Source organism: Cynoglossus semilaevis, chromosome 1, assembly GCF_000523025.1.
Source record: "Cynoglossus semilaevis isolate Cse_v1.0 chromosome 1, Cse_v1.0, whole genome shotgun sequence".
Taxonomy (NCBI): domain Eukaryota; kingdom Metazoa; phylum Chordata; class Actinopteri; order Pleuronectiformes; family Cynoglossidae; genus Cynoglossus; species Cynoglossus semilaevis.
Genome location: NC_024307.1, coordinates 15247954 through 15272055, shown reverse-complemented (window position 1 = coordinate 15272055; position 24102 = coordinate 15247954). Strand labels below are relative to the sequence as shown.

General features: G+C 41.1%; 1 protein-coding gene across 2 annotated transcripts; it reads right to left on the bottom strand.

Moving 5' to 3' along the window:
- Window positions 1-7646: 7646 nt before the first annotated feature.
- Window positions 7647-23881, bottom strand: dcaf5 (ddb1 and cul4 associated factor 5). 2 transcript variants are annotated; one of them, XR_003049695.1, is made up of 10 exons: window positions 23359-23881; window positions 20772-20915; window positions 20204-20240; window positions 19979-20118; window positions 18763-18892; window positions 16772-16985; window positions 12871-12937; window positions 11368-11495; window positions 8071-9843; window positions 7647-8019 (listed from the first exon to the last, which is right to left on the bottom strand). XR_003049695.1 is itself a non-coding variant. In XM_025055525.1 (9 exons), the coding sequence occupies exons 1-9, from the start codon at window positions 23564-23566 to the stop codon at window positions 8506-8508; spliced, it is 2406 nt and encodes an 801-aa protein (XP_024911293.1). In that variant the 5' UTR covers window positions 23567-23881; the 3' UTR covers window positions 8061-8505. The 2 variants fall into 2 exon arrangements, 1 of the variants encoding a protein (XP_024911293.1); XM_025055525.1 differs by lacking the exon at window positions 7647-8019 and having other exon boundaries at window positions 8061-9843.
- Between the last annotated feature and the right edge of the window lie 221 nt (window positions 23882-24102).

The window sequence follows — 24102 nt, the reverse complement described above, 5'->3', positions numbered from 1 at the left end:
AAATAGTTAAAAATGACATAAATAAAATCTATATTGAACAACATTTCACATTAATAACAATAAGGCATGTTACACAATAAAGACAATATTGCGCAATAAAGATAATATTGCATGAACTCGTGTGTCCACACAGTGAAAGTGCTCTTGTGTTACAGCAAAATATTTAAAAAAGAAAAAACACACACACTCATAGTCTTTCTGTATGAAGTTTCTGTGTGGGTTTTTTCGAGGTTTCATCCACATTCTGATAACCTGAAGGGTTAGGTTGATTGGTCACTTTGATGATTAAAAAAACACCCTAAACTGCTGTGGATAATACTTCAAACATTAGGTAAGAATTGACCTCATTCACCTTTGGACTTGCACAGACGTCAAAGGCACAGGTTCTGTGGCTGAGCTGAAAACCATTGGTATGCTGACCAGGAGCCAACCTGTGTCTGATCAACCAACCAGAGAAGTCCTGGAGGACGGAGGCAGACGTGTTTCCCTGTCAACAAAAACAAGGAGCAGAGTTTATGATCCCGACCTCCGAGGATTCCCGCTCAGACGCCGACACCTGGAAACCTCACAGACAGAAATGTCAGGCCACAGTCCAACAAGCAAACAATGATAATGGTTTAGGTGTTGAAGCCAGTTTCTAAGGACCCACGGAACACAAATGTCACTGCATCAAAATGATAAAGGGAGGCGACCGTGGTGACAAGAGAGAGAGTGTCTCTGAAGTGAAGCCACCGCCTCATCTGTCAAACCTGGAGCTGGGCTCTCTGCTGTGGCGCTGGCATTTACTGCTGTCAGTGGACGAGCAGACTCTCATTTATTGATGAGCTCACTGCTGAGAGAAGCAACAGGGTGAAGGCAGAGGTGAAGAGGAGGGAAATCTGTCGGCTCAGACACGGCTAAATGCCAAAGAGAGCGGGGAGTTTGAGTGGATGGAGGTGAAATAACCTCCAGTGACCCAGTCAGACTCATCTGGACTCAGCAGGGAAGTGAACCTGGCTGCAGTGACGTGGTGAGAGATGAGGAGATTTGTATGGTTAGCTTTAAAAATCTTAACATCTTAACGCACACTATTAGAGTCAATCTGCACAAATTAAAACCTCAGACTAAAAAGAAAATGTGCAAAGGTTCAGATCAGTGGGTCCTGATCAGATGGAGCGTTCGTGTGAACTAAGATAATGACACGTACAAGTCTGGCATAAAGGCTAACATGCTAATATGCTTTTAGACTTTTCTATGTCATTTAGTCGGGAAATGTTGAAACTGTAGAGAAAAGGCAGAAGTAAAATTATACTATAAATAAATATGATATCATTTGGACAAGTCTGGTGGGCCAGATTAAACAGCCCAACAGGCCGCATCTGGCCCCCGGGCCGTAGTTTGCCCATGTCTGGTTTAGATGGAGACAAGGTGATGTCATCATCCAGCCAGATTTTGCAGGTTTGACCCATATATGTTATCTCCAAAGGTCAGTGTGGGCACCAACCCATCACATGTCAGTAGACGAACGGTCGTGGAGATCATGGTCTGGTACCCAGATAGTGGACCACACTTTTCTGGCCCTATGTCAAAACAGACAAACCTGTAAACCTTCCTACTGTAGTAACCATCTGGTAGCAAGAAAATGGGTCACATTGGACCAGACAAACTCGATTGGTCAACCTAGTAAACATCTGATGCCCAGAATATGGGTCATATGTTTTGGTTCGGTGTTCTGACATCTAGGTAGACCAGATAAACTTGTTGGTAATCATCTATGGTTATCTACAGAAGAGAAAATGTATGTGGGCCACATCCCACACAAACTTGTCTGGTTCAGATCTGGTATTCAGAATGTAGGCCACACTTGTTTGTGTTTTGTGTGGTATATGATGCACTGAAAACTAGCATCCAGTGAGTTGGCCACATTGTTTTGACCCAACGATAAACCAGAAAATCTTTTGTGGTCCATATTTTGGTACACCACAGAGAGGGTTATTTGGTCCATTATTGCTGAAGAGTGGCCCACATTATGGGCCAGAAATGGTCCATAATAAGTCTTGAAAGTTGGCCAGGTAGAACATTTCATCACATGTGCTTCAGTCTTTTGTTTATTAAAAAAAACTGCATGGAGACGACGTTTGAGTTCTGTAACAGAGTTGTTGTTTTAAGGAGAAGAAGAAGAAGAAGAAGAAGAAGAAGAAGAAGAAGAAGAAGAAGAAGAAGAAGAAGAAGAAGAAGAAGAAGAAGAAGAAGAAGAAGAAGAAGAAGAAGAAGAAGAAGAAGAAGAAGAAGAAGAAGAAGAAGAAGAAGAAGAAGAAGAAGAAGAAGAAGAAGAAGAAGAAGAAGAAGAAGAAGAAGAAGGAGAAGAAGGAGAAGAAGAAAAAGAAGAAGAAGAAGAAGAAGAAGAGCCATCAGACTTTTTAAGGATCGTATTCTGATGATGGCATACAGTAGACTTCAGTTTCATTGGTCCACCTCTCTCTCTCTCTTTCTCTCTGTGTGTCCCAGCAGGCTCGCTCAGGGCGAGCAGCAGGAGGTGAGCTGGCAGTCTGCTGCTCTGCTGCTCTGCTGCTCCCAGTCTGTGACATCACTTTCCCAAACATCCACCGCTGGAAGTTTGTCCATATATGGAAGAGCGCTCCACTTTCTCCTGACTGTCAGCAGGGCTATCCCATGTCGGCATCTTTCCTGCTCTCAGGCGGTGTGTGTGTGTGTTTTACTGTATATATGTGTGTGTGTAAGGGAGAGAGAGAGAGAGAGAGAGAGAGAGAATGGAAAGAGTCCTGTAGGTTTACCTTACAAGGCAGGAAGACCTGTGTATGCTTTCATATATTGGGAAGAGCAAACAGTTCTTTGTCAATGACCTGAGGTCTGCAGCTGCAGTAACATGTGTACTGTACTATAGTAGTACTTCAACAAAGTCAAGTACAAATAAAAGTACCAAACTATAAGAAGTTCTCCTTTAATCCCAAAAATGAATATCTTTTATTCCTATGTGTAGAAGTAGAGGCAGGAAACGTCCCTGGGCCAGAGCAGAGCAACAAAAATGTGACCCACATTTTGGGTATAGTCCAAATTTGACAGGGACATATGAACGTCACTCACATTCCACGTACAAAATGTTAACCTTTTGCCAGTCTGAGCTGGAACCACGGGTATTTGGCACACATTTCACAGTAGATATCCAACGTGGGTTGCACAAGTGTGTTTGGTCAAGACTGGGTCAGAAGACTTTGTATTGTGAACAGCAAATGTAGACAACAGAAATGGTCCACATTTTGAATACCAGAAGTGGACCAGATATTTCAGTTTTCAATTCCATCATTGTTTCAGAAGAATGAGACTCACAGTGTGGGTACTGGGGGTTGAGAAGAAATGTTGAAGGGGCCCAACTTGGTCTGTTTCTGTTCCACAGAAAGGAATGTGGGCCACATATTAGAGAAAAAAACACACACAATTTGTATGAAAGATTTGACCCACATTTTGGATTACACAAACCAACCACACATTTGGTCATGATAAGGTAAAAGTGTGGCACAGTTTGGGCCACATTTTAGACATCAGACGTAGGTCGCAGAGGTTTGTCTCATTAATCTAGGGTGAACAAAAATGACAATTTGAAATTAAACAAATTTACAAAATTCAATGTGATCTAAGAGACCCACATTCTTGATCCCTGATGTTGCCCACACAACTGTCTTGATTGGCCTATGAGGAATCTACATTTTAAAGAAGAGGTGTAGACCCCATGATTTGTGTGAAAATCGTGGCCCACATTTTGGGTTTCGGATGCTGTCTAGAAGTTTTTGCTCTTATGCTAATGTCCAAAAAAAAGGTTAGTCACATGCAGATCACTGAAATATGTCTCGTCCAGCAGAGTTTGGATACCAGATGTGGATAGTTTAAGTTTAAGTTTCTCTGCTTATACAATGGATCAAAGATTTGTGGACTACATTCTCGCTAACCTTCTGGATCCCAGATATCAGCTACAATGCATAATTAATGATTCTTTTAAAAAACCAAACAATAAACAAACCCGGGTATTGATAAAATAGAGGACAATCAGAGTTAAAATTATAAATTAATTTTACCGCCCTCTTGTGGTTAAAATCAAAGATCTTGGGTCTCATCAGTGTAATGTGGTCTAAAATGAATGAGTGATAAAATAAACGAGTGACCCACAGGCTGACAGCCCTCAAGCACTGGAGTTGTTGATGGTGCTACTGTGGCTAAAAAGGGCTTTTTAAACGAGTTTTATACATCATTTATCCGTTCCATTCATTTTCCACAGCTTCATCTCCAGCCCACAGGGTGCACATCAGCCTGAAAACTAAAAATAAATAAATAAAACCAGCCTACAGAGCAGGAAGCACGGCGCTAATTGCCTAGCTGAGAGAAGAGCCTGATGCTCTGAGAGCTGCGGAGGACGGCCTATTAATCACTTGGATTAACCCATTATAATTAACCACTGAAACGTGCCGAGCCATCCTGATGGCACGCTCCAGACTGGGCACAGAACAGGGAATTTCTCTGCGTCCTGTGACTTGATGTCAGTGCATCAGAATCCGACAGTACCGTGCGATGAATCAGTGGTGTGTAAAAGTCCAGCTCTGCTTGGTAAAACAAATGGGTCATGTGAAGAAGCTGGTACGGAAACTCTGTCTGGTCTCTGGCCAGTTCCCAAGGTATTCCAGTCATGTCGGGAGGGGAATTCTGACAGGAGGTGTCCTTGCTTTTCGAGCCCAGCCATGTATGGGATCCTGCAGTGTAGCCTCTAAATCCTGGTTAAATGAGCATCTGTTTGGATTTGTGGTCAAGCCTGCCCCAGCTGGGATCAGAGGGTAAAGACATACATGATGTAGGGACAGGATGAGGAATGTAAACACCCTTAAGAGGAGAGTTTTAGAAAACGAAGCACAACTCTGTGGTAGGACTGTGGTTAAACACAGGAAGGAACCTGAAGCTAGAACATGAAATTCCAGACTGTAACCTTGACTGAAACCCAATTTAGTCGAAACGTTGTTGTTTTAGGGCCTTACTGACCCGGTATCTTATGATGTTACCAAAGTAGAAAGTCTCTAGATCTACTCAGAACATTGTGTGTGAACTGATTGGTCGGTGAAATAGCCCAGAGGGATTCTTCATCCTGGGCAGACAAAAACCCTTTAAGAACAATGGGGACCATTTACCACACCATAACCTCAGCTCCAGACCTGCTGTTGGGACTGTAAAAGCTGAGTCACCTAGCATTTATTAATTGGACCTAGCATATGGAGGGGTTCTGGTTTGTTAGGTGACAGTCACAGGTTGAACTCCTAGATCGAACCAGGGCGGGCTAGAGGGCTGAATTAGCCTCGATTGATAAAAAAAAAACAAAAAACATTTGCATTCCCTGAAAAGTCAGATTGGTCCAAAAACATTAACTTGTTTATTTTACTGCAAATAATTTGTCTCTGTTTGTCAACGCAACAATGACAGGAGGAACTGATGGCTATAGAAGCTAAAAAAGAGCAAGTCTTTCATCAATTCCTGTGAGTATAACAGTGTTGTGTTCAACTAAACAGGCCAAGGATTTATACTGATCAAGTCAATTGTGAGTAAAAAACACTGATGTAGAGAAACAGTCACACCTTTTAGGTAGAGTGGTCTGGTTGTTGAGGATGTTCCATTACGGTCAGTGCAGATCCTTCCTAAATTGCGTGGGAAAGGGACATTTTTTTTGTTTTTAAAATAATGCAAATATCCTCAGTAATCTTGATGGTAAAAATTACAGAAGTGATGCAAAAAACCCAGAGTGAATGTCCGACCACAGGACTCCAGAGAGAGAGGGAGAGAAGCAGAGTGAGGGAAGAAACAATTTTTAGAGCTTTTAAGGAAATTAAAAAGCCATACTGTCTCCTCCCAAACCAGTGTGGTGTATCTGACAAACTCTTCTCCTCTGCTCCAGTAAAATGTCTCAAAGACTGTGGTTGCTCTGGACTCCTCCCGGTGGAGAACGTGACCGAGAGTAGAAGGGAGGTAAAGAGCACAGAAACTGTTCACCGCTGCTGAACAAATACTGATAAAAACTCCATTGTTTAGCTTTAGCCGTGACCGACGGTGGCAGACAAACACAATCAAACCCTCAGAGACAGAAGGGACTAAAAATGATGGAAAAAGAAAAAAATAAAATCCATCGTTTTGTGATTTTGAAGGATGTTACAGCTGGTGTACAGACTCTGAATTTTCAGGTAATCAATCATTAAACCAGAAGCAGTCTGACACACACACACACACACCAGGCCAAAAGCAAACAACCCTAACGTGTACAATATCCCGACGTGAGCGCTGCTCCCAGGGGGAGCCTTGTGTGTGTGAGGGTGAAACGAAGGGTGTCTACATCCTGTAGATAAAGTGACAGCCACACAGAGAACTTCTAAGACGTGGAGGAAATTATTTTGACAGCAGAGCTGTACAAACAGCTCGATAACTCCGCCAACTACATGTCTGGACGCCCTCAGATTACCAGCAGCTCATGAGGCCGAGGATGCTGGGAGATGTTTTTCTTTTGTAATGGTTTACTGGCTGCTGCTGCTGGAGTCTGACAGAGGACGTGGACTGGGGATGGATGGTTTCCTCAGAGGCTCATGAGGCCATGGATTTGGACAAGTAAGATACTGTCGGTTAAACTGTAGCTGCGGAAAACTGCTCCTGTTCATCTGCAATTATTCACTGTTGAGGTTGATAGGAAACTTGAGCCACGAAGGATAAGGGCAGATCTGATGAGGAAGACTGTGAGCCTGCTCTTCATTCATCAAGATGCACCATATTTCTACTGTATACATGATTATATATAATCATTATATATTATTATATAATGTAAAAATATAATATTATATACCGTAATTGTGTGACAGATGGAATGTGATACTGAATGTAGATTGTAAAAAGGTTCCTGTTCTCAAGTGTCTTAACTCCTAATAATAAAAAAAAAAAATAGACTCAGCTCCCCAGGGTCACAGACTCTGGTAGTGTTGCCATGGTAACTTGATGGGATACCGAGGGACCCAAAACCAGCAACATCACGACACTTCTCTTCCCCTGTATCCACGTATATTGTAGATATGGACTACAGTGTCATCGATCACGGTGAGAGCAGCGGCCGAGCAAAGATGATGTGGTCTGGTTACTGAGGATCAAATCTGTCTTTATTTGCAGCAAAACAAAGCAAACTGGCTTGAACTGGAACTAAGGGCTAGATAATGACACAAAGTGTTGAAAAACAGAACTGTATTATTGTCGGAGACAATGAAAACTCATCATTTCAATTGCACAACTTGAACATACGTCGGTCCTGAAGGTAGAAATCCATCTGTTGTTCAACAAATACTCACAACAATTGTTGGTTATTGATGTAGTTGTTTTTGAATGTAGCCTGGCTGTTACAATGTCAAACCTATAGGGGGCTCTCCACTTAATCCTTTAACTTGATTTTCACTTTTTCTCATGCTGAAAATGTTACTTGTGCTTTGCAGCAGGACCAGTGCAATTGTGCTGGTAAGTCCACTCAGATGCTGATGATTTTCTTGGAGAATCCTCCCCAGAAGTTACTATTATTTTTTTACCTCAACGATTAATACTTTTGAGACTTTTCTGCTTACAGTGGAGACGATTAATACTTTTGAGACTTTTCTGCTGACAGTGCGGTTGGAGAAGCTAAGAATTACTCTGATGTCTGGCCATCCTACACCTCTTCCCACTTGTTGGCTGCTGCTAAACAGCTACACCTCCAATAACTATGATCTGGACAGCAACCAGAGATGGTCCTGTCCGTCTTTGCAGACTTTTCTTAATACCTGACAATGTAATGTTTTGTGATCCATGTGAAAAAGCAGAATCTTACAGTTTGCCCTCAGTGTTTAGCTCTGTAACAACCTGGCCACAACTACAAACAGAAGGACGACTCCTACTTCACAGGAATCAAACACAAACACTCTGTGCTTGAAGTTGTTGGATTTCCTCTTTAAATTTTTTATGGAACCCATAAAACACAGGGGGCACCTGAAGAAGAATCTTCTCAAAATTAAATTTTTTATGGAACCCATAAAACACCTGAAGAAGAATCTTCTCAAAATAAACTAAGGCTGTTCAGACTAAAGCTCAGTGTGAAAGTGTAGAAATCAAAAATGCTTCTTTCTTTAATAAGACTTTTTTTTTAGTAACTGTTTGGGAGAAGCTTTAGAATCCTGAATGGACATTTTGTTTTTTTCAATGAAACATGGCTGAGAAAAAAAAAATTAACACTGACTCTGCATAAAAATAAATGCATTTCAATTAAAATACCATTGTTATCAATGACATTTCGCTCTTTCTTTGATATTTTAAAGTCACCTGTGGTTTGACCTAAAGGACGATGACGATACTGTTCTGAACTTTTCCTTTGTTGAACATCTCTTACTCAACAGCGTTGCATTGTCACACAATGAAAGACCCCAGTTGTAAAATCCCTCAGAAACCCACTTCCTCAGTGAGGTGAAACGAGTGTCGTTATGTTTTTATCTTCTTCTCTGAAGGCGAGCAGCCTGCTTCGGCTTCTTCTGATCCAACGTGAGTCCGTTTTAGAGCGTTCTGTGCTGAGCGCTTTTCTCTCCATGACCTCCGGTCTTCAGGCCCGTCTCCAGTCTCTGCCTCAGAGTCCGAGGAGATGCTGCGGTTCTCGCTCCCGTGTGATGCCACAGTCCTGTGCTGCCCATTCACTCCGGGGCTGCGTCCATTCTGGGAGTTACAGTCTGCAGCTGCCGGGGCGTTACACTCCTCTCCTCCGTCAGAACTGTCCAAAGCCGGCTCTGGAGCAGCTCCTCCTCCAGTCCTGTGTCCGTCCAACGACCGAGGAGACGCAGTTGAACGTCTCCTCACCTCAGTTCTGTCAAATCCTTCCTCATTGTCCTGACTCTCAGGGGACAGGTCTGGGCTCAAACACACAAACTCAGAAGGACTCAGACAAGTATCGATGTCCTCCTCCTGCTCCTCCTTGTTGTTGCTACTTTGAGGCTTTCGTTCGTCTCCTGACGAGGAAGAAGAGGGGTCGGTGATTGCGATCGACGGGTAACTGCAGGAGTCTACTGCTGAAAACAGAGCCTGCACAGGCTCAGGTCGGTCTCCCGCTCTGGACACGACATTCATACGGTGACGCCTAACGACGTTGCGCCGCCTGACGGCGCTGCGTCTCTCTTCATCGTCGCTGCTGGAACTAGAAGTGGACGTGGAAGAGCTGGAGGCTCCGACAGGAAGTGAAGGAGAAGAGGCGGGGCTAGAAATGGTGGAGTTGTCCCTAGGACTCGGGGATCGAGGCCGGGGCATGGGGTCCAACCAAAACTCGCTGGAGTCGGAGTCTTCGTTCAGGAGGAACCCAGACTGATTCCACGGGAACCTGCTACGTCTCCTGGGTCGTTCCACTTCAGTTCCGCCTTCTGCTCTGGACTGATCCTCCCCTCCTGAGGCTTCGGGCGGAGCCAAAGAGCAGGACGAAGAAGAGCTCTCAGAGTCACTGTGGTTCACAGACGCTGAAGCAGCTGGAGGTGCTGTGGCTACGGGCCGGGTGGATCGACGTCCCCGCGCGTGAAGCTGCATGATGGCCTCCTCACTCAGGTCGCTGTCAGAGTCGGAGCTCCAGCCCTCGATCTCTCTGCGCACCAGGGAGTCAAAGAAAGCCATCATACGAGGGTCTTCCTGTATAGACTGGCTGACGTAGTCATGGGACAGGCCGCTGCCACTGTTCAGCACCAGGCTGATGTACTCCTCATGAGTGTAGAGGCTGCGGGACTTGTCCTCCACTCGGCCCTCCAGGTCGCCAAGACTCTCAGGCTGCTGGTACGGACTCCACATCTGGAAGGGAGGAGAAAGAGTCAGGCAGATGTCAACAAAGGTTGTTTTAAAATCTGCTTCGTGAACTGTGACTTAAACACATCAGAGTGGTTGAATAAACAGGAGCCAGTGGAGAGTGGAGGTCTGTGAAAGTGTGAAAATGTCCCTGGTATTGATTATTCCAATGTAGAGTTCAGGCCTGGATCACCTTTCACTCTGTACAGTGACATGTACAAAACATGGAGCTCCTGTTACTGCACTGACACAAAGAGAATCTAAGGCTTTGTCAACAGCCACAGGAACAACTGCTTTCCACAGTGATTCTGTCTGGACCAGGACAGAAAGGTTGGAATAAAAAAGGAAATTCCAGCAGCACCTCACCGTCACATCAGTTCAAATGTGCGACAAATAAAACCTGATTGGTGTTTAAGCTGAATATATAGTGTTAGGTGGAACTGTGGTGTGTGTGTTTCAGTGCATTAAAAGTTGTTTTTGCCAAAGAATCAGTTCAGTTCACTGATGAGGTAAGTAGTGGATACAACTGTGGAGATGTTGAATTTATGCATAAAATCAAAACTGGGGAAAAAGAGGAGTCATACGATTGCCCGCTGTGTTTTATTAAAAATGTTGTATTTTTTTTTATCCTTGACAAAATATAATTAACAGTTCTGTCAGCAGAGAATCACTCTCACAGCTTCTTCTGATTAGGTCTAAGTGAAACTCCAAGCACTGAGAAACTCCTGGCAGAAGATCACAGCTCAGGCTTTTTTTTTTTCTCTCTTTCAGAAATACTCCCAGAGCGTCCCATCCTGTCTGTGTGTGACCCAGTTTTCACAGGAAGAAGTCAGTGATAAAGGAAATCCATCTTTGTTTATACCCAACTCTACGGGGGGGAAAGAGAGAGGGAGCTCGCACCGCGGCTGCAGCGGTGTCACAGGAGATCAATGTTTCACTTAAGGGCACATCTACTGCCTCAACAAGTGTGGTCGCAGTCAGTCAGATGCTTGACGGTCCACTTAAGGGACAATTTCCTTAATGACTCCATTAATCTGCAGCAGCAGCAGGAGAAGAATTGACTCAGTGTGACTCACCTCTAAGCCTCTGTCCTTTCTGTTAAAACACACTTTTCTCTGCCATCATTCCTCATTCATTTGTCCTCAAGTGGTAAAAAAAAACTGTCAGGTTATTTGACTTTGAGACGCGACACTGATGTGGATGTCCACTGCACTGAGGACTGGACAGTCTCACAGCTGTCTGTGTGTTTTCCACTGAACTTTTCTGCTGACTTGGGTCTGCAGCAGCTCCTCACGACAAAAGGCTCTGTTAATCACTCAACGGCTCTGTGAATTAGCCACTTAGCTTTCAAACTTGGACCAAGTCGAATAAAGACAGGAGTACACTGTATTAGCGTGAACCCAAGCAGTCGTATACTGTATCTAGTCATTAGAAGGGTCTCAATATGTGGCCCTGTGATGGAGAACTCGCCAACGACAGGATTAAGTAGAAAAATGAATGAATGAATGAACGAGTGGTTCCTCTACTGACCTTGATGACTTTCTCCACCCCTGAGGAGCAGATCATGTAGGTGTGAGGGTTGAATCGAACCTGGTTCACTATGGAGCGGTGACCTTTCAGCACCATGAAAGCCCCGTTTACCACACGACCGGGGCCCCCTGCAGGGAGAAAAACACAGTGTGGTTTCTATTTTGTATGAGACACAGTCAGAGCTGCAGTGATGATGATGATGATGATGATGATGATGATGATGGTGATGATGATGATGATGATGATGACAACAAACAGAACTGCCACAATCCTTTAGCCCAAGTCAGGACCAGTGAAAACACAATGGGTGAAATACGACTGAGGAGCGGTAACGTAATCCTCTCAATACGCCGTTAGTACGAAACCAAATATGTCCAGTGAGAGCACATACTTTCAGAGTGAGTAACTCTAGGGAAAATAAAAATCCATAAATGTGTCAGGTGCTGCAGCGCAGCTACAAACCACTGCAGTCTGGGTTTATTGTTTTCCTCCACTGTAATCAGATCTCGTGCGGGTTTTTACCCAAGATTCTCAGCTGGTTTGGGCAGATGGGACACCTCCTAACCCCGGTGAAAATGTCTTGCAGTCAAGATAAATGCCTTTTCTCCCAGGTCAAATTGAATTACTTTTCAAGCTATTCCAATTCACAGCGCTTATACCTTTACCTTTAAGCTGAGCCGTTTTACAGGACTCTGACTCTCTAAATGCAAACTGTGTTTTCATAAAGTAAAAAACTTTGGTCCACTGACATGATGTTGGTGCTTCATTGTTGCCATTGTTGTCCTGCCAGTGTTTAAAATGTGATTCTTAGCCATTAGCCTTAGCTAATCAATGACAGTAAGGCGTCCTTTTTATTAGTTAAGAATATGAGGGCAAGTCAATAAAAGACCAGCTGGAAAAAAAACAACCAAATCAGTTGTTGTCGTCAGAAGTGATACATTCAAATACTAGTCGAAAAATTAAAAAATAAAAATTTAAATCAGGAACGGCCATTTGAGAAAAGAACATGACAAATTAAAAAAAACATAAATGATGATGAACAGTATGACATGAATACAAAGGAAAGGAAGAAAATTGTCTTTTTAAATCTATTAACATACATAATAAACTGTTTATTTTAACGTTTGACAATTTTTATACATATTTAAACTGTTATCCATACTGATATATATTCAAACCTTGTGTTATGTAACTACTTATATATATATATATATTTCTACTTACTTGCTCATAAATTCATCTACAGTCTTGTGTTATGTAACTACTTATATATACATATATATTTCTACTTACTTGCTCATATATTTATCTACATATACATATCATGGAGATAAGGTGGTGTACTTCACTGTTACTGTTTAGGTTTCCTCGACCTTTGATGGTAGAGATGCTGTGCTGCTGCTTGTTTTCTACTGTACTGCCTCTCTGCCTGTATGGTTCTCTCATTATACTGCTGTCTACTACACACAGAAATGCCGTTATGATAAACAAGTTCCAACTCACCTGCTTCTGGATCCTTGGGGATTTTCCACATGTAGAGGTTGAAATCGTCTGATCCAGACAAGATGTACTGTGGGGTCAAAACAGAGACGTTTAAATAACTCTGTGACAAAGGGAAGAAGCAAATGTTTACCTCTGTACTGTGTAAAGCAAAAGGAAAAGTAAGCAGTGCTGTGGGAGTCTCCTAACGGAGCTGCATGTCTCATAATTTGCGATCAAATGAGCCGTCGACATGACATGACAGTGTGACCCTGACGCGGCTCCCACTCCTCATCCCCACTGTCATTAGACTCTGGAAACAGATGGTTCCACTCCAACCTGTCACAGAGAATTCGTTTGGACAGAGGAGAAGATCTCTGCTTTTATAAATACAGATGTTCCACTCAGATAGAAAAACCATCCGTCTGCCACAGCAGCTTACATCACTGTCTGTACGTGCCGAGAAAAAGGCAAATCACATAAACTTGAGACTTTTATTATCAGTTCTACAGCTTGAGTTTCCTGGCTCTTCATGTTTTCTTAAAACCTTTTAAATTAAATAGAATTTATTTTGGTCTGTAACAAAACTCAGTCATTTGAAGAAAATTATGATATAGAAATGAAAGTGACCAAATATCTATATAATAATGGATTTGATCAACTTTCCTCTGTTTGCATGTCATTTCTCTGGACCTCAAAGTTTGTAGAGTTTAAAAAAAAACAGACCAAAAGGGGGAGCACTTTCACCAAATCATTAGCGCTACAGGTGCATAGTCAAATAGAACGACAGAAAATGTGTCGAGTGTTGCAGCTTCTAATAATTTAAATATACTGTATTTTGGCAAACGTCATAGTGGAATCAATAACAAAACCTTTCTCCCCTTCTCTGAATCTTCTGATTGGTTATTAGGTACAGCCAACACATTAGATAAGGATTACAGTATTTGTGCAAAAACACTCTTGGTTTTGTAAAACTTTAACCAAAAATAGTCAGTGTGTCCTAGAAACAAGGATTTCATGCAGTGCAGCTACGGTTGTTTTAAAAACATTTCCTCTTCTTTCCTTCTCCGTCTATCCCTTGTTTTCCTTTCCCCCAGCATATTTCCAGAATGTTCTACAAATCTCATTTAAACACCTGGAGGCACATATTTCTGACTTCATGCACATCCGTTTTATGGCACCAGCATGCTGCTGCCTTTCTGACTGACACCGAGTCCAGACTTTGAAACCCATGTGTGCCAATGATTTAAACAAATGCTTTCAATTTCCTTCTGTAAACACTGAGCTGGTCACTGTGGGGACGTTTATCCACCGCTCAGTCACATTTGTATATCCTTCCATTCCAGATGAAATAGAAATGAAGCTTAATCTAAAGCAGCCGTGTCCACAGGTCCACATAAGACTAGGCTAACACTAGCCAAGTTGGACCAGTCTGAGGTGGAACTTTGTGAAAAAGTTTAGGTTGCAGCACACCAGGCAGCACAGGCACAGAGTTTTCTTTTTAAAAAAAAAAAAACATTAAATGGGAAATGTTTGGTCTATTCATTTTCCGACTGGCCTTTCAGATCGCTTTACAGGACCACCTGTGGACCTGGCAGAATTCTGACAGCTCTAACAGCACAGGCTACAGCCAGACATCCACTGCAGCCTTCAAACATTTTTATAGTTTTGTTTATTGAGCGATATCGCAGCGTTCCACTTCTGGTGACAGGCCCATCAGTGGGTGATTTAAGAGCATATTATTCCTTTAACACAGACTGAAACTCGGATCGGTTTAAATCCACAGCCCATGACACACACTGGACTCAAACACCTGTGTGCTAGGCCTCACGTTCCCAGAGGATACGTCACAGTGGAATGTCACACCTAAAGACGCGCCCTCCCTTTCCCACCAACATCTATAGAACACTGCCACTCTGCAACTCTGCTGTGACACAGGTCTGAGAAAATCCTGCAATAGCTGAGGTTTCATTTGGTACGATGAGGGTCTGAAGACCAACAAAGGTAATACATGAACGATGTGTCAGGTTTTACAGAGCTTCATTCACGTTTTGTTGTTTGAAATAATCTGGATACACAGCTGCTAAAAGGCCCAATAAAGGAAAGCCGTCTAAATTTGTAAGAAGTGTTTCCTCTAACCAAGACTCCACCGCTGCAATCCTGAGGCCGTCTGTTTCCTACAGAAGTGAGGCAGCAGTGGAAACAAGCACAGCGACGGCAGCTGTGTGACGTTGGCAGACGGCCGACTTCTCACCACACACTTTTAATGCTCCTGACGAGGCCGTCAGCGTGGAGATAGCAGAGATTTATGCTCAAGGTTTTGTGGCCTCGTTGCATGACAGCACACAGAAAAATATACAGTGCATAGATTACAGAGTGGGGTTGTGGACTGTGGTGAGGAAATTTGTTTGAACACAAATTCAAAAACACAAGACTGGACCCAAATATCCCTGAAGGACAACTAAATGAAAGACGTCTTCAGGACTGGGAGGAACTGCAGTGAAGTCAGGACTTTCTCAAGCAACGTCATCACACATGACAGTGGTTAGTGTACAGTGACGGAGCACTCTTTACACTTCATACATTCATGAATATGGAGCTCCTCTAATCCTCTTCTGATTTTCTTTTTTTTTATTGTACTTTTTAAACTCAGTTTTCAGCTGTTGAACTTTCAGAACCAGCATAAAACAAATCAATTGTCACATGTCATTTTAGTAGTACAAAATTATGATGGATGACATCTTCAACATTTGTACCGTAAACACATGTTGAATTTCTTCTTTACTTTCCCCAAATATCAAACAAGTTATTTTTCTGCAGGTTATTTCTTGCATGCTAACAGCATAATAAAATAGGCATGCTGGTCCACAGTTAGTGAAGAGAGGATTGCTGGCTCTGCTCTTAGAGCACCCTCTGTTGGAGCTGAGAGGAATTCTGAATACTGTTGAATCAAAAACTGAAATACCATTGAACTAAACCATCAGCAGCAGCTCTACTAGACAACAATAACTGACAAATATTTAAAAAAAAATGTCATCACATCATCAGCATTCTAGGACTTATATAGTGACAGCACACACCCAGCCCTGTAGGTGGCGGTAATGTACCTAAAGTATGGTTGCTAGCTACAAGGACATTGCACAGAATATATAGAGTGACGTCAATGCACAAAGAAGTTAAGTTAAGAAGTTTTGTTCCCAGTTGGTCTCCTTCAGTTTACTCCAAGAACTACAGTATCACCTCACTGTAGAACATGTTCCTGTGAGCACAGCCACCAGAGCTAACATTAGCTACAACAATGCTGGTACAGACAAATGGTGTAGACATGGTGACCAGGAGCCAAAGAAATCTTTGAATGTTGAAGGAGTAGCAGAAATTGTACTGTGTGTTGGTAGTAAAATATTGCTATTTGTTAAAAATGTGGATTATCGAGATAAATAAACTGACATTTGTCGTTCATTGATCATCAGATCAGATCATTAAATAATACCAGGTATCTAACCTCATGATGACGGCACAAATCTCTGACCTTTAAACCAGCTCCCTGTCTGGGGTAGAAAATCCTCCAGCGAGAGCTCCAGCAACACGAGGATAATGTTAAAATAATAAACATAATTGGGAGATGATGTCATGTCTGAGCGGGACCAATGGAAGGACCATGGACCAAGAGCACAGACCTCAGCTGTTCCTCCAACAAAAGTCCCAATTTCACACACGTAACTGATACAGAAACTTCTATTTTTACCCATGATCCACATGTTCCTGATTATCTCCTTGGGTTTCAGTGGTGGAAGGCAGGAGGACAGACAGATCAGAGTTTCCACAGATTTGACCTCATTTCTTTAAAATGTCTGTATTTTCTAAATCTGTCTGGACCTAAAATCAGTTGAGTTTAAGTTAAGGTTTAGATCATGTGAAGACCAACCTGATCTTTGTCTCCAGCGAAGCAGCAGCTCTTCATGGTGCAGGAGTTGAAGTAGCCCTGGTTGTCAAACTGGAAGCTGGGAAGACGCGAGTGTAGCTCGTAGAGGACGGGCGGCAGACGCCGACGCAGAGCCAGCAGCTGAGTTCCGGTACTGTTGAAGCGAACACTCATGGCGCTCTGAAGGGACATGTTTCCTCCATAACGTAGCAGCGAACTAAGGAAGGAGAAATGTCGTATTAGAAGGAAAGTGGAGGAGAATCAGAGTTCGGACAATAACACATCATGTCAACAGAGATGAGAAACAATCAAAGTTAGCTAGCTCTTTCTCTACTAGTTACGAGTTTTTTTAAAAATAATTTTTGCTCTTTTATGTCCATCTTTGACGTACGTACTCCAGTATTTACCTTTACATTTGAATAACATGTATTTAATATATTGCTAGCTTTGATATCTTGTAGCTAATTGCTTTGATCAACACTTCTACCTTTAAAGGCTCATTTAACTAGCACTAGTTTCCTTCATTTTAAATATTCAGTGATGTCAGTGACTGTGGGGTTATTAAGAGATGATGGTAGAAGCTAAAAAATTCATGAAGCTTAAATGAAAAAAAAAAAAGTTAACTGAATTATTATCAAATCTGTACCCAGCGCACAAACCTATTTCTCAGACTAATATTGAACAGAGAGTCTTCTATTAAATAACAATAAAGTGAAGAAACACAGCAGTGAGACAACAGTGGCGGAGAAGTGACTCAGAACTGAGTTTAATTTAAACTGTTGTCCTCTGTGTTCTCATAACTTAAATCTAATCTCGCACCAGTTTGTGTAAATCAACAACACACCGACGCACACGAACACAGCCGGGTTTTTAGTCGCTGTTTCCAAGGAGTCATTTTATTGGTTTGAAGATTAGCGTTGTTTTTTCTCAGATGGTCCCTCTGTTAAGAGAGGCGACAAGTGAGTTTTACGATAAGGCAACAGTGCCACCTAGTGACACAAACCAGACTGCCGTCAGCATAGAGGGCAGAGTCTGAAGAGAGTTTTTTTCCACAAGAACAAAACATAAATAAAAACATAATAAACGGACATGGGCTTCCATTTCTGAAATAAATCACTGGATGAAGCTAAAGAAAAGCCAATAAACCACTTGACGACGACGACGATGTGTTGGTTGCAAGAGGAGATTTGTGCTATACTTAAAGAAACATTTTCCTTCTTCTGCATAAAAAAATATTCTTTTTATTTTCTTTGACCCAAATTTACTCAGTTTTTGAAAGAAAGTTCATCACAGAAAATCTAAAGCACAAAAAAAAAAGATTTTATAAAACTTTTGAAATTATCGTCTTTGTAAAGACTGACAAGTATCGTTTCTACTTTTTTGGGTTAAAGAAAACAATATCTTACTGTTTATTAGGAAAATAAGAAATATATATATTATAAACTAATAGGTGTATATATAGTATGTGCACATATATATGTATACACACACGATATGTATAATTACATACACACACACACATTTGTATACGTACATATTTAAACATACATGTGCATTTGAATTGTATATAATTATATATTTAATAAATATATGTATAGATCACACATATACACATATATTTACATATATTATAATGCATTGTTATACATGTACAGTATTGCTCAGCTCGCAGCCACTGGTATCTCTGTCTTGCCCTCTTTGCCAGCCATGGCCATAATAATTCCTGTGACTTTTCAAACTTTTATAGTGTGGAGCAAAGAAAGCAACATCATTTTTTATGGCATCACAATTATTTTTATCTACTTTTAGTCCTTCGGTAGCTTTTAATGTTTTATTATTTCTATTAATACTCACTGCTTCCCCTGCTTTTTATTATCTCTATGGTTTACTTTATTGCCTTCGTCCTAAACAGTAATGTCCCTGCAGGGATTAATAAAAGGTCGATCTTAAAAACTGGGTCAAACAATAAGAGAGAAAAAAAACACCAGACAGACCTGCGGGGTTTCCGGATATCCCATAATCCCACTCCCTCTTTGGAGTTGGCTGTGGCCAGCAGGCGGGGCTCCACGGGGTTGAACATCACACTGTGAAAGGCTGAGGGGTAACTGGCCAGGCAGAAAGGCTCTACGAGGAGGAGGACATGAAGAGTGACATCATCAATAAAAGTGATGATCTTTAGACCAACAGTTTCCACAAAATCATCTTTTATGATTTAAGGTTAACATCCCAGCCCTTAACCAAACACTTTGTTTCAACAGCATGATGTCATTGATAGTATTTGCTGCTGAGATGCAAATGTATAATTAGGCCAGTGTGGTCACGGGGTCGGCATCTAGAATAGAAATCCTGTAAAATGATCCACTGAGATTTTTTTTAACCTAATAAACAAGTCTGACTGAACACGGTCATTAAACCAGAGGACACAAAGACAATTCAGAACAGCAATGACACTCGGAACAAACGGCTTCTCAACTTTTACATCAAAAACCATTAGACACAAACTCTGAGGGCAAGTTAATTTTAGACACTGACTCGTCCTGTTTTTATCACATCAGCAATAATATTATATTTCATCTCAATCGGCTTCTGATGCTGTAAATCTGTTACGGAGCCGGAGCAGCAGCAACAGCAACAACAGCAGCAGCAGCAGCAGCAACAACAACAACAACAACAGCAAAAGCAAAAGCAAAAGCAAAAGCAACGACTACTTGATGGACTCAAATGCTAATGATAACAAATGACTTCATTTGTGAACTTTAATAGGGCAATTATTGAGCAACTTTATTCCCATTTCTACATTGTTTAAGACTTTTTTAAATATATAACATCTCATTAATTACTCCACAGTTATATTAATGAGGGTGACAACTACCTACTGAAACTTTTTTCTAACTTTAACACCTGCATAGATTATTGAGTAACTTTTATATATATATAATTTAAACTTAACAATCAATAAACCTAATCTTTAGATTATCTTTATCTTAAACAGACCTGATACACAGAAGTAAACCCGTATTCCACAGATTACACAGAACTGTTCAACGTGTCCTTAACATTTGTAATTGATAAGATTGACGTGACATTTTTAATCAGATTTTAGTGTCGTAATTATAACACTTTACAGGATGTAGTGTCATTTTACCTAATTTCAGAGACATATTATCTAAAAACCAATGGTTTTAAGTGTTTGCCCAAGAAAACAGGTACCTCCATGCAGCGGCTCACGAGTGTCCCAGATGAGAACTCGTCCATCGTCAGATGAGCTGGCGAACACGTTGTCGTTCACAGGGCTGACAGATAAACTGTAGACAGCGTCGATGTGCAGGAACACGTTCAGAGTTTCCCTCCTGCAGGACACGGTCATCGTAAGGGTTAAAGGTCAGACCTAACCACACACCTGGTCTAGCCTAGAATGTGTTTAGTCTCTCTCACCTCTCAACATCATGGAGAATCACCTGCTCATCGTTTCCTGAAAGAAATGAAACAGAATTGTAGTGAATGGAAATAACAATTAGATTTCGCTACATCTCCTCAATCCTTCTACTTCCTTTTCTTCCAGCAGCTCCAATCACAATAGATCGTCTACATCTACTTCATTGTATGCCCATCTTCCTGACCAAACAAAAACCATCTCCATGTTCTCTTTCACTACATCCATCAATCTTTAGAGTCTCCTTTGTCTCTGCACGGCTGCTCTAGATTAAACATCCTTTATTCAATATTTCTACACACTATTTATAACGAACACAACCTCCTCACACCCTTCACACTAACGGCAAACTCCAAGGATGGCACTGACGTTTGGCTGCAGGCCAAATATTTCTTGTTGATGTTATTACCCAGTGAGCCAGAACCAAAACCAAAGTTTAAATGAGGAAAGTGAAAGTGAATAATCATTCAGGACAAAAGGGAAGATAAGTACACTTGATGGATAAAATGTGTCAAAACAATGTCAACGTTTATCTTCTTTATTTTTGTGATAACCTATGCTTGCACCTACCTCCAGAGAAGACCTTCTTGTTGGTGCTGTCGAAGGCCAGGCAGAAGATGTTGGACAGATGCTCACCCTTCAGCTTCACAGGTTTGGAGCGAGCATGAATGGCTTTTTCCATGTGCCAGAGGAGAACACGGCGGTCGTCTCCTCCTGCAGACCAGGATGGATTATACATAAATTTATAGAAAAAAAAAACAACCTAAAATTCACTCCACCAAATGGTTCAATGTTGTAATGATAGGTTGCCTTTCTGTTTGGCTACTACTTTTCCTCCTGATGTTCCTGTGGTTTTTTTAAAAGCTGCGTTCTTGGGGGATTTTTTTTCTCTTGAACTAAAACTGAAGATATAGATAGATACAAAGATATCTTTGAGTTACAAAAGAGAACCTTAAATTGTAGTTTGTGTGCATAAAAAGCTAAATACAATGATGTGTAGATTAATGCAAATACTTTGTAAAGTTGCAGTATCAGATATGAAAAAGTCAAAGCCATCCCCAGTAAAAATAAAGTACAGTAGTGATGGACTGTGAAGTTGGGGGCCAATAAAAAGCTAACTTTTCCAAGACCAGACTAAAGTCTGCTGAGGACAATCTTAAGAAGGAAGACTGGAAGGAACTGTGACTTAACTCAACTATTTTTGTATTGAGAAACCTATCAATTTTTGGAGAAAGAAAGGAATAGCCTCCAACAGAAACCTATCAATTTTTGGAGAAAGAAGGGAATAGCCTCCAAAGAACACCATACTCTACTAATACTACTACTATGGAGATCATCAAAATATTCATGTGAGGAATTTTGTGATGATTTTTTAAATGTGGAAGAAACGATGAAGAACAGCATTTGGCCTAAAAAGAAAATCTTCAATATAATGTACAAAATGACAAGTGCTTAGTCAATATTTAGCCACCCTGCCCCCCAGGGCTGCCCTTATACCAGATGTCACAGCCTGGAGCCAGCTAAGAGTTTTCTTTTTCTTCCCGATCACTTCAAGTTCTAAGATATTTTTAGCTTGGGTCACACACTCACACACATATGCGTAAACACCGATGCATGAACAGAGACGGTCCATTTGAGTCTCTTCAGATTATCAACCAATGTTAATTATTAACAATACCTACCTGTAGTTACTGATCCAACATCGTACTCACGTCATGTTTTTCTCTTTATGTGTACTTACATACAGAGGTGAAAGCATATAATAATATTCTGAATTTATATAAGCTGCATTGCATTTAGAGAAATACTACTACTAATTGCACACATGATTACTGTTTACATGTTCTGTGTTTATAGGTCAAGGTCATGACCACATACATGTTTTTAAACTTAATTATGTCCTGAAGAAAATAAAATAAAATAGTGTACAACTAATGAATTTTAGTTTTTATCTCAGAAGGTAAGTCACAAAGTTGATAAACAGACACAAATTATTTTCAAATCAGAGCAAGGTACGTTGAATATTTAACATGTTAAAGTTGTCTTTTTTTACAATTATGTCATCATTTATACCCCACATTAACATTTACTATATTTAACATGTTAAAGTTGTCTTTTTACAATTATGTCATCATTTAGACCCCACATTAACCTTTACTTTTATGGTTAAACTCTTGTCAGAAAACACAGTCTATTCATCTAACCTCTGAAAAGAGGGGAGGTTTGGTGGTAATTAGTTGGACTGGAGTTAGTCTAAAGGTTTAATGTAGATTCAACTGATAATTTAAGGACATAAGATGTTGGTGGATAGGAAGACACTATGAGGCTTTGCAACAGGTTTGGTTCTAGCTCCATCTCTTTTTTTCTTACAACATAAAAAACATGGTCATTTAATTTCAAACAGCTATGTCAACAGAGAAACCACAACAACAACAACAAAAAAACTACGAATATCTTGTTGTTTGACCGAACAAAACTGGTATGGAAAGTGTTTTCCATATGACCCCTATTAATCCCATTCACCCTACTCTGGACCACTACCCACTATTTGCCACATAAGACTAAACTATATAATTAAATTAACAAGTGATTTAAGTAATACACAGATTTCAGATAAATTGAATTCCTCTACATACACTAGGGGTATAAAAGATGATTATTTAAATAAAATATTTTTTACAATAAAAAATAATTTATAATATAATAATTATATTATAATAATTATAATTTAACATTTTCAATTTTCTTCGGTTAAACAGGAGTTTAATTTTACTCGGGGTCTAGATTTGTGCTGCTATGAAGAAAGGTACATGATATATCCATAAATTAGTTCATTTAAAGTACGTCACGTTATACTGACAAAATACAATACAGTTATAAAATGTCGCAAAATGTTCTGTTTATCTTGCGGCCTTAATTACTACTGCCATTACTGCAAGTACTGCCACTACGATGGCTGGTACCACTGCTGCTGTTGTTGCTGCAGGAGATTGTTCCGTTTGACGTAAGCTTGTTCGCTAAGCTAATTTAGCATTCGTTTAGCATTTAGCCAGCACTGTATTGACTGGCTGAGCTAAGTAGCACGTTAGCATGCTAACATGCTATAACAATCTAAAACAGTGTTAAGCTGAGGGAAGGGGTGGATTTGTCAACTTACCAGACACCAGCCATTCTCCGCCGTTGTTTGAGAACTCAATGGCGTTGACGCAGCCGAAGTGTCCGAGCATGTCCTTCTTGAAGAGGCTCGTGCAGCCGGAAAACCTGCGCCTCTGGAATTCTTCCTTCATGAGCGGCTGCCCCATGAGCTCTCTGCGGGACAGAAAGCCCACCGAGGAGCGCATACCGCAGCCCTTCAGCTCCTTCATTTTCCTCTATCAAACGAACTCAAATTAAGCAGAATTATCCGGGCTCGCAACAGCCTTCCGCAGCTGCCCCTGTTTTCCGCTGAATGTTGCACACGACTGGGTCTACATTATGTTGAATCCCTCGACGTAGTTCCGTGGCTCCTGTGTCCCACAGTGTCCACAGTCCCAGCAGCGGCAGCTTCCTGCTCCGGCCCAGGTTCTGTCTCTCTCTCTCCCCCTGTCTGTCACCCAGGCCAGCATCACCTCACTCCAACTGTGTCAGCCAGGATTCAGCATCATCTCACTGTTATTTGGTTAAAAAAAAGCACAATTCATTATTTTCATACGACCACATAATAAAGATTTACCTCTCTATGTTTAAAAATGAATAGTCATAAAATGCTTCTAGTTTTACAACTTAAAGATTTACCTCTCTATGTTTAAAAAAATGAATAGTCATAAAATGCTTTTAGTTCTACAACTTAGAAAAAATACTTTTGAGGTCGCCAGCATCGACAAGAACCAACTATAAACCGCACCCTGACAATAACACAAGC